General features: G+C 51.0%; 1 protein-coding gene across 1 annotated transcript; it reads left to right on the forward strand.

Moving 5' to 3' along the window:
- The first annotated feature begins 34 nt into the window (after positions 1–34).
- On the forward strand, positions 35–7,866 carry MED10 (mediator complex subunit 10). The gene is made up of 4 exons (XM_082454401.1): positions 35–238; positions 1,383–1,466; positions 5,125–5,227; positions 7,433–7,866. The coding sequence occupies exons 1-4, from the start codon at positions 117–119 to the stop codon at positions 7,529–7,531; spliced, it is 408 nt and encodes a 135-aa protein (XP_082310527.1). The 5' UTR covers positions 35–116; the 3' UTR covers positions 7,532–7,866.
- Positions 7,867–10,826: the final 2,960 nt, after the last annotated feature.

Consider the following 10,826-nt stretch of genomic DNA (forward strand, 5'->3'; position numbering starts at 1 on the left):
CACCACCCAGGCCCCGCCCACCCGGCCCCAGAGGAAACGGAAGTGGTGGCGGGCCCCGGCGGAAGCCAGAGGCGCCGGGGCAGGAGCGCGCCCGCGGCGGTGCGGACGACCGGGCCATGGCCGAGAAGTTCGACCACCTGGAGGAGCACCTGGAGAAGTTCGTGGAGAACATCCGGCAGCTCGGCATCATCGTCAGCGACTTCCAGCCCAGCAGCCAGGCCGGGCTCAACCAGAAACTGTGAGTGGCGGCCGAGTCCGCCGGCGTTCCCCGGCGCCAGCGGGGTGGCGTCTGTCTGTCTGGGAGCCGGGATGGGGAGCCTGGAGCCGGCCGAGAGCCGCCACCTCTCCCCGCCCTGCTCGGGGCCGGGCCGTCCCGGGCCCTCCCGGTCCAGGCTGTGCGCAGGCGGGCTGGCCGCTGCCGCCTGTTGCAGGCCCGCCTCCTTCCCGCTTTGCCGCGCTGGGACCTTGTCTTGGGGCCGCGTTTGGACACGTTCAGCCTCCGTTTGTGGGGCTGTCAGGGGGAGGCGTGCTTCTGAATCTGAGTCTCGCCCCACGCACGTAGGACTCCCCCCCCTTCGGCGGGGGGTTCCGCCCCTGCCCCCCGAGGGGAGGCGGGCTTCACGCGGCCGTGCGGTGAAATGGGCCCCGGGAAGGTGAGGGCTCAGGGACCGCTTGATGCCTAGGCCCGAAGGGAGGAATCGGATGATGGTGGGCGGTGGTGGGGTGCGACGGGCCACAGCACGTTTATGAAGTGATTTTTGGGGCAGCAGCCCTGTGCTGGCCGCGGTGCCCGGCCCTAGGGTGGACAAAAGGCAGATACAAATCGGATGCTCCGGAGAAGGGCCCACCGCTGTACGGAGGGCACAAGCACCAACCTGTTTGCAAGCCCGCCTTGCGTACCCGGTGCTGCGGGACTAGCCGGCTGATCTAGGAAGGCTCCCGCGGGGAGCTGAAGTTAGACTAGGCAGCCGCGGCTTGCTTTCCCCCAGGCTTTGAGGATGGATGCTTGGACTGGAGTCGCCCACCCCGGGCGTCGTCTGACACCGCACACAAAATCCCCGCCACCGCAGGGTGAATGTTTTTGAGAGAGGGCTCGTATTTTTCATCAGATTCTCAAAGGCTCCTGCCCTTATTCCTATTGGTTCCTGCCCCCCAGTATTGGCAATTCCTTGTTTAAAAAGAAAATCAGGAGATAGGTGAGCATATGATATAACGCCGAAGCTTTCCTAGGAATTCTGTAGCTAACCAAAGAGCTGAGAGCCACATGTAGCCTGTGCTTGTGCAAGGAACACGCGTGTGCATCCCTGGTCGGCCAGGTGTGGGTGGTGCTCAGTGCCGTCGTCCCAATTAACCTAACGTCCCATTTTTGCTTTTTCCCTCAGGAATTTTATTGTTACTGGCTTACAGGATATCGATAAGTGCAGACAGCAACTTCATGATATTACTGTCCCTTTAGAAGTATTTGAGTAAGTAGCGTCCTTGATATTCTAATTATTGTTTAGTTTTACTGTAATCATTTCCTCAACTACCAGTATTTAAGTGTTTGCTATGTGGCAGGCATGGTCTGGGTGCTTCGTATGTGCTAGGGAAGAAAACAGACAAAAATACCCGCAGTCATGGAGCTTATGTTCTAATGGGATTAAACCATTAAAAAAAAAAAAATCTCAGGGACTTCCCTGGTGGCGCAGTGGTTGAGAATCCGCCTGCCAAGGCAGGGGACATGGGTTCAAGCCCTGATCCGGAAGATCCCACATGCTGCGGAGCAACTTAAGCCCGTGCACCACAACTACTGAGCCTGCACTCCAGAGCCCGCGAGCCACAACTCCTGAGCCCACGTGCCACAACTACTGAAGCCCCCGTGCCTAGAGCCCGTGCTCTGCAACAAGAGAAGCCACCTCAATGAGAAGCCTGCACACCGCAACGAAGAGTAGCCCCCCCCCTCGCCGCCCGCACGCAGCAATGAAGACCCAACGCAGCCAAACATAAATAAATTAATTAACTTAAAAAAAAAAACCCTCAGTAGTGTATTGTTTAAAAAGAGTTACATGTGAATAAAGCCTTTTTAAATATGTGAAGAACATCCTAGGCTCTTAAAATCTTGCTTATATAAAAGGACAACCACATGAATTCCTTTTTTTTTTCTTGAGAAGGAAAAAGTCTTATACAGCTATATTATAAATTAAAAAAAAATAAAGCCAGAAACAACCCGAGAAGTACGAATTTGGTCTGGTGTCCCCCCAGACTGCCCTGGCAGTGCTGGTTCTAGGAGATGATAATATCTGCTCTGTTGAAAAAAAAAGTTCTTAGGCCAGGTATGTTTGGTAGGGCTTTTTACCGTTTTCTGCGAGAGAGTTACCTGCACCTGGGCACAGTCCTGGCCTAGAGAACGCCTCTAGGAAATAAACTCTTTAGGTTTTATCCATCCAGGTTTTATCACACTGATTTCACAGGTGAAAGAACCAGTAAGTAACTGTAGTGGCTGTTTAACTAGTCAGTGTCAGAGCTGAGACTAAAATTCTGGACTTCTTCTTTTTTTTTTTTTTTAATTTTATTGGAGTATAGTTGATTTACAATGTTGTGTTAATTTCTGCTGTATGGCAACGTGATTCAACTATACATATATATATATTCTTTTCCATATTCTTTTCCATTATGATTTATCACAGGATATTGAATGTAGTTCTCTGTGCTATACAGTAGGACCTTGTTGATCCATCCTATATTGGTGTCTGCTAACCCCAAACTCTCACTCCATCCCTCTCCCACCTCCCTTCCCCTTGGCAACCACAAATCTGTTCTCTATGTCTGTGAGTCTATTTCTATTTCATAGATATGTTCATTTGTGTTGTGTTTTAGATTCCACATATAAGTGATAGCTTGTGATATTTGTCTTTCTGACTTCACTTAGTATGACAATCTCTAGGTCCATCCATGTTGCTGTAAATGGCATTATTTCATTATTTTTTATGGCTGAGTAGTATTCCATTGTGTATATATACACACCACATCTTTATCCATTCATCTGTGGATGGACACTTAGGTTGTTTCCGTGTCTTGGCTATTGTAAATAGTGTTGCTGTGAACATAGGGGTGCGTGTATCTTTTTGAATTATAGTTTTGTCTGTGTATATGCCCAGGAGTGGGATTGCTGGATCATATGACAGCTCTATTTTTAGTTTCAAATCCTGGACTTGTGTTGACCAGGGCCAATTCTCTGGGCCAAGCAGCCTCCCTCCCGGAGCTGGCTTGGAACAGCAAGAGTATTCTGGGGCTTTTTGCAGTAAAACTGCAAATGTAAATCACTAGAGTTCCTTGAACAGTAAAAGGAAAAGTTACCTTTTTACATCCCCAAAGGTCAGAGATGAAAGTCCCAGTTACAGCACAGCTCGGCAGCTGGCCACCAAGTCAGGACACACAGGCTGCAGTTTTCCCAGCCTCAGCTCTGTCCTCACCTGCTGGCCAAGGTGTCACGTGTTCCCAGGTGGGAGCAAAGGTCTGTCTTGTGCGTGTGCTGCAGCTCTAGACTCCTGCTCGTGAAGTGCGGCAAGGTGGAGGCCGATTTCCCTTCCTTAAGGGTCCTCATTAGAGCCATTCTGGTCACGAGGGTGTGGGATGAGTATATTGACAGGTGCCAAGGAACTACTCCTGGCTTCTGAAGTGGAGCAAATGAGAGGAAGACAGATGGGAAAGACCGCTGAAGAGGCGGGGGCAGCGAGGCCTCCGCCAGCACAGCCAGAGCCGGTGGGTGCAGGGGCAGCGGAGGCCCCCGTGGGGACCTGGGATGGGGTGGCCTCTGAGCGCCCAGCAAGCAGCAGATCTGAACTGTCGGTCAGTCTGTGCCGCGGTAGAAGGGTTTCCAGGCCCATTCTCAGGCACGCCGACTGCGGCTGTAGCAGAGATACCAGTGTAAACCTCGGCCCTTCTGCCCGGTGCTTGGGGTTAGTGAGTTGGCAGAAGTGGGAGTCAACCCTCGAGTCTTCAAAGAAGAGCCCAATCCAAAGGACATCACTGTCGAAAGGGGTTGTTTATTTAGGACATTTGGGCCTGTTGGGTTTTTTTTTCCCCCCAGAAATGGATGGATTTTGCTTAGGATTTAACCATAATGTTGCTTTTTTCATTCCATCGTTTCAGATACATCACAATAAAATGGGATTTCTAGAGCTTTTGATTTATTAGTATTTCTCTATCTGTCATAATTAAAAGCCAGTTTTTATGCCATTAACAGCAACCTAACAGTGTCTTTAATCTGAAGTGATAATTTTTTTTAACTGAAGCATAAAAATGCAAAAATCAGACTTAGTGTAGTGGTGGTGGTTTTTGTTTCTTTGTAATGAGTAATTCAGTTCAGCTGAATGATGCGAAGGTCTTCAAGGTGCAGAAGTAGGCAGGTGGCCTTCCGCAGGTAAAATTTGGTTATTCATCTAGGCAGTACACTTAATGAAATCTTTGGGAAGATGAAGACATTTTGGGGACACGTGTTGAAAATTTCACGAAACAGTTTTATACTGCTAAGAAATAATTGGAGAGAATCTGTCTCTGTTAAATTGAAGTTACTTAGGTATTTTTAGGAAAGTAGTGTATCATTCCCCCCTCTCTCCAGTTGGTAAACTAGTCTCAGGACAGGCAAAGCCAGCGCTCTCCTGCTCGCCGCTCTCCCCTCACCGACCCTGCAGCCCCGAGGCTCCTCTGCAGAGGACGGGGTGGGCCTGGTGGGGTTGCATCTCAGTGGGCCCCCTGTGTTGCTCAGGCCTGAAGCTCTGGCCCACGCTTAGTTCAGGAGCTGCCTGACCTTACAGGTTGTTGTGAGGATAAAAAGGTGGTGGCCATGAAACCTTTTGAAAAACACAAGTGCTAAAAATGTGAACTGGTGTGGCTGTGAAGCTTGCTTGGTTTATGAGTGATCGTTACTCAATTTCATGAGTTATTCATATTAGAAGTAATGTGAGTGCAAGTCATCTATACTTGTATAAACGAAGGAATCCTAATTCACGTGGTTCCTGGACACAGCTTCTTTAAACAGGGCCATGTGAGGTTACAGATCGCTACCTTTGTTTCTTCCTCGTAAGAAAACTGTGAGAGGAGGTATCAGCCATGAATGTTAATTGAGGTGTCTCATGTTTCCAGATACATAGATCAAGGTCGAAATCCCCAACTCTATACCAAAGAGTGCCTGGAGAGGGCTCTGGCTAAAAATGAACAAGTTAAAGGCAAGATTGACACCATGAAGGTAAGGTTCTTGTGAACAGAAGATAATGTCAAAACATCAAGGAATGCTCACAAAGCAAATTTGGCTGATAGACTTTGTAAAACATCAGCTACTTGACACCATTACACAATTGAGATTTCTGAAATGCGTAACAGGTAATAAAATTAAATATTAGCAAGCCATGTGGTAGCATAATAAATGTAGCGACGTGGCTAGCTTCACGTTTACGGAAGTCTGGGTTAATTTTTGTGGTGTTAGTTGTTGTTGGCTAACTGTGCTTGTTTCCATTTTTACGAGTTTAGTATCTCCAGGTTGCCCTTTGGTGCTTTCTGAGTCCTTCTGTTCGGCCTTTTTCTGTAACTGTGGGTCTTTGGTTTAGAGGATTGCCGAATCCTCCTTGACTTCTCTTTCTCCAGTGGTCGCCTCCAGCTTCCGACTCCAGATCCCTTTGTACCGTATACCCTATTCTCCACAGAGACCCTACTCTTTGTTTCTTGGTTTTGATGGGATCGAGAAAACTCTGCATCTTGAACATGGTATATGGAGTGTTTTCTTACCTGCATTGACTCTCGTGTGGCCGGGGCGTGGGGTGTGGTTTTCCTTTAGGTGGGTGGTGCCACCCCTTCCTGTTGGCCTCAGACAGCGAGCCCTCCTGCCTCTCCACCCCCGTCCTTCATTCTGGCCCGGCAGCGCTGGCCTCGTTTGCGTTTCTGGAATTCACCAGCCCGTCTCCTTCCCGTCCATTCCCCTGCTGTCTCCTCTGCTGGGACTCCTGCACGTCCTCTGCCCACAGCCTGTCCTCCCTGGTCAGCGTGTCGCCTCCTCCGAGAGGCCTTGCGGACCAGCCTTGGCTGATAAGGCTCGGCCCTTCTGTCTGTGTCCTGTGTCCTCTGCCGCAGCCTAAGCTCCAGGATGCGAGGGGCACGAGTGTGGTGTTCCCTCTGCTGCCCAGGGGCACAGGGTGCCTGCTCGGTGTCTGCCGTTCGCGGAGACAGCCACGCGGAGGGCGCGCTGGCGAGGCGAGGGGCCGGCAGAGAGCTGGGGACGGGACTGCCGCGACAAGCCCGTCTCATGCTGCCTGGGCCCGCGGGGTCTGTGCTGATCTCAGGCGGCCTGCCCTGGAGGTGCTTTGCTGTGAGGTGCAGTGTGGTGCCCCCGGCCTCGTTTCTGCTTTGCCAGCTTGGCGTTGAGTTGCTCTTGCACTGAGCATTGCCTCTGGGGCACGATAGGGCTTCCGGTCGGGAGCCAGCTGGGGTCGTTTGGGCCAGTCTGTGAGTGAGCTGAATCGTCCAGCTCAGGGGCCGACAGGCAGAAACCACCCCGCCCTTCCCCTTGTGAACAGGGTCGCGGCCCCAGGGTGATGCGCTCCGGTTCCCTGAGCTCCTGTCCACCTCCCTGCCTTTGCGCCTGGAGATCGCCTGTTGGCAGTGACACGAGCGGCCGTGCTGTTTGTTCAGTTTGCACCCCTTTCTGTTGCCTCTTGGTGTCATTTCCTCTCATGAGATTGTGAACGTCTCACGGTGCAGTTTGTACGCGTGGTGGGTTGAGTGATTAAACTTGCACGAGTTCTGTCTTAAGTGGTTTCTGTAGTGTTGGCATGTAGCCTCCTTTGAGGATGTGTTCCTGACCTATGTAAGGACCATCCCTTTGTTTCTATCCGCGGTGCTGCTTTTCTGAACAGCTTATAAGGAAGGGTTTTGAGATGCTGGCAGATATTTAGCTGCTTTTAAGATTGGATTAAAACAAACGTTATGCTGATACGAAAGCTCAAGGAGTGTGGTATTTGGAGAAGACAGGTTTCTAGGTGCTCTGAAAGCTTTGATCGAGAGCTGTTTGCACACAGTGAGTTTGATGTGGTTCGCATTAATAATTGCTTAATTATTTCGTGAAGACTCCTGTTACGTGTGCGCTGTGCAAAACTCACTTCCACTGGGCGGCTGGCTCCTCCCGCGCGGGCTCCTTGTCACTTGAGGCAGGAGGGAAGAAGTTGTATTTGAAGGAACATTCCTCTTTCAGGTAGTTCTCCATCTACCTGATGTACCTGCGGCACAGCTGCAAGCAGTTACCTGCTGCGGTGTGGCGGGTGTGGCATCAGGGAGATGAGCAGACAGCGCAGGGAAAGCACAGTTTCTCTTTTGAGTTTGAGGCTCTGGTGGGGCGTCGTCTTTAACTTGGGTGATGGGTCACAAGCAAAAACATCTTGACCGTGTATATTTTTCTTCTTAGAAATTTAAAAGCCTGTTGATTCAAGAACTTTCTAAAGTATTTCCTGAGGACATGGCTAAGTACCGAAGCATCCGAGGGGAAGACCATCCTCCTTCCTAACTTCCTCCCCCGTCTGTCTGAAGACCCTCCTGGTCGTGCACGAGTGGCCGTGACCTTCAGGCAGCCTGTGACTGAGCGGCCCCGATGCTGTTTCCTGGGCCCGTCCTCCCGCCACCTTGTCCTCGTCGTTGGCCTCTGCGGGCGGCAGGGCCTGGAGGGCGTGCGGGGCTGTGCCGCCAGCTGCCCCCTCTCCCTGACGTGCTCTGTTTGGTCCTCTAGCTCTCAGAGGACTGGCGGTCACACAGCTTTGAGTGCGATGCGTATGATTCTCCACGGCCAAATAGTATTGGAAATATTAAATATGATAGGTAAAGTAAAAGTTTAAAAAAATTCTACCTAAGTGTTCTTTTAATATACTCTTTCTGTTCTTTTTTTTTTTTCTTTCTTTTATGGTGTCAAAGAAAGCTAAACAAAAAAAAAAAAGGAAAAATTGGTTTAATATAAGTACTTTAAATTCGTTTTGTATTTTATATTTTTAAGTATAGTGCATAAAGAATGTGTTCAGTGGAACTGTGTTTCCATACATTTCAGTTAGTCTAATATAATAAAGTCTTTAAGTACTTATAAGACTTGTTCCATGTAATTATTTCTGTAACATTTTCATAGTATAGTATCTTGTATCTTGTAAACAATTGTCACTTCCCTCAAGTGTGAGGGATATTGGTAAAGTTTGTTCTCCAGGCATTTAGGCAGGAAAAGCCAAAGTGAAATGCAGGATTCTGATTTCCCCGCGGCCTCTTTCACAGAGGACATCGCGGATGTATTGACACAGTTCAGGAACGCGCCCCTCGGCCGTCCCGGGGCCCCGTGTGTCCGCCTGAGGGGGCTGCCAGACGGCGGGGACAGCTGCGTCTTCAGAGTCTGCAGGGCCGGGCGGGCCTTGGGAGGCTGCGTGGCTGGTGAACTTGGGCAATGCTGTCGCCGCACCTGCGGGCTGACTTTGAGCCGCAGGCCCCAGTGCGGTGTTTCTCGAGGGTCACCGCAGACCACGGCGTCGGAATGACCTGGACTCGTTTATCGGAAAGGTGGGTCCAATTCAGACCTGTTGGGTAGAGGCTTTGGGCTGGGGCCCGGGAACCCGTGTTGTTGATTTCCTGGCCCCAGTGATTCTGGACCCCTTAGAGCCAAGATCCACAATTAGGGACTTCAGTCTCATCGGTGTGTGACAGTGGGCATGGTGCGGGCTCCGCTGACTGGCCCGTGTCCGGTGAGGCCGCGGGCGTGGCCGAGTGAAGTGAGGGTCGGAGCCCAGCTCGCAGCGTTCTCCGCTGACCCCTGCCCAGGGACGGGGGCTCGTGTGTGCCCTTGCTCCCCAAGGGAGTCTTATATTTGCTAGGAGTTGGGGGCCAGGCCCCTTAGGAAGTTGCTACCTTGTTGTCAGTAGTTCCGTTCTCTCCAAAACATCACCAGAAAAGGATTCCCATCCCGGGCGCGGTTTCCTCTAGATGAGGGCTGCCCCGGCCAGTAGATCCTGGCCCCAGAGGTTCCTCTCCTGCATTGGCTTTGCTGCTTCTGACCGCCCTGTTAGCAGCGGCACGTGGGCGGTAGGGGGCCGGGCTCAAAGCCCTTCCTCACCCTTGTGCCCACGGGACAGCTCAGTTGGTCCTGCCCTCAGTCCCCGGAGCGGCAAGAGCGGTTACCGTGTGACAGAGCAGAAGTCACAGCTGCTGCGCAGGGAGCGGCATGTTACACGCAGCCCGGCTGTCCAGAGCGTGTTCTGACCCACTCCGTTCCGTTGACCCAGTAGAAGACATCGTTTGCAGTTCCGGCAGTGGCCCGATTACTCCAGACCATCCCTTGTCCTCTGTCTTAAAGCATCGTGCGTGACCCAGACGTGGGCCTTCTCCTCCCCAGCCTTCTCGGAGGGTGTATTTCCATTCCCTCTGCCTGGGTGCCTGGTGGGTCCACGGGTGTCCGTAATTCCCCTCTGGGTTCTGAAACTCGTAGGATGTAGCTGGCAAAGGGCAGCTGTTGTGCACGTCCGGGGCCTGAGAATCAGGCAGCTTTCAGCTATTTCTCAGCCTTGAGAAGAACGGCTGCCGTCGATGAGATGCTGATCCAGCAGCCAGTGACGATACAAAGCCCCCCAGCCTGGGGGCCTGCTGAGCCAGGCCCAGCAGGGGCAGGGGTCGCCGGAGCCAGTCACTCTGGAATGTCCCTCCATCTTTTCAGTACAAGTTTGGGTGTGTTGGGGGGAAGCCTTGGGACTCGTCAACAACTCTTCAGCGCATTTGACGTTGCCTCTGCAGTGGGGCCCACAAAAGACGCTGGGACGTCACGGTATGTTCCCCTAAGTTCATGGGTTGGTCTCCGTTTTGCGCCGGACCTGGCATTAATATTCATTGCAAGTGCCAACCACTTTCAAGTCCTCTTTAGGTGACTGAGCAGTCCCCGCTCAGAACGGACATTGTGTGACTCACGTGAAAGGTCTGCAGGCGGCCTTTTTGCAGACTCAGGGTGAAGGTGGCATGTTGAGCGTAACTGCCTACGGCCTTAGATTTCACTGGAAGGTCCAAGACCGCATCCTAGACTCAGGCTGTACGCACTTGACCTCACTGCCCCTTCCCTTGGCCCTTTGACCCCTCCTCTCAAGGGCCTCATTTCAGTTAAAGCAATGATTGTTGGAGTCATCCTGGCGCAATAGCAACCGTTTTGATGGGCTGCTTCTCTATGTCACCCCTGTTCATCCATGACACCTAGTTAGTTGCAAATTCCTCCTTCGATTTTGAAGTCACACCCCCCTGCACTTCCCCAAAACACTGATCAACCAACCAACCAACCTGAAAGCCCAGTGATTTTCAACGCACAGCTACATCACTATGGCACCAAGAGGTGGATCCTGGGGCCTGAGGCTTTAAAAGTCACTATTCTTGTTACCTACGCTGCCCCTGCGGTTAAGAAAATGAAAAAGCAAATATTAAGCCCTGCCTTTATGCAGAAGTAGGATGCCCTTCATCTTTTTGTGTGTACAATCATGTTCGTTACGGAAAACTCTGAAAAATATAGCTAAGAGAGGCACACATATTGCTGTCCTTATTGTTAATATTGTGCCTTTTATTCATCTAGACGTTTTTCTACAAACACACACAAATGAATTGCTAGATGTGGAATTATTCCTGTACACATGAGTTAGTAAAGTGCTTTTTTTTTTTTTTTAAACAGTGTATGACAAACATCTAGGCCAGTCAATGAACTTCCTACATAATAATTGTTAACGCTTAGTGTTCCATTAATGTGTAATGTTGTCACTTACGTGCCAGATACGGGTTAAGCACGCTGCACACATTGACTCAGT

This window comes from Balaenoptera physalus (assembly GCF_965194825.1).
Source record: "Balaenoptera physalus genome assembly, chromosome: 3".
NCBI classification, from domain to species: Eukaryota; Metazoa; Chordata; class Mammalia; order Artiodactyla; family Balaenopteridae; genus Balaenoptera; species Balaenoptera physalus.

What these genes read in the sequence shown, in the direction of transcription:
- MED10 (XM_082454401.1), top strand. Translation starts at nt 117, where the DNA reads ATGGCCGAGAAGTTCGACCACCTGGAGGAGCACCTGGAGAAGTTCGTG. An exon ending in GCCGGGCTCAACCAGAAACT is followed by an intron (nt 239 to 1,382) that starts GTGAGTGGCGGC and finishes TTTTTCCCTCAG; the next exon opens with GAATTTTATTGTTACTGGCT. An exon ending in GTCCCTTTAGAAGTATTTGA is followed by an intron (nt 1,467 to 5,124) that starts GTAAGTAGCGTC and finishes TCATGTTTCCAG; the next exon opens with ATACATAGATCAAGGTCGAA.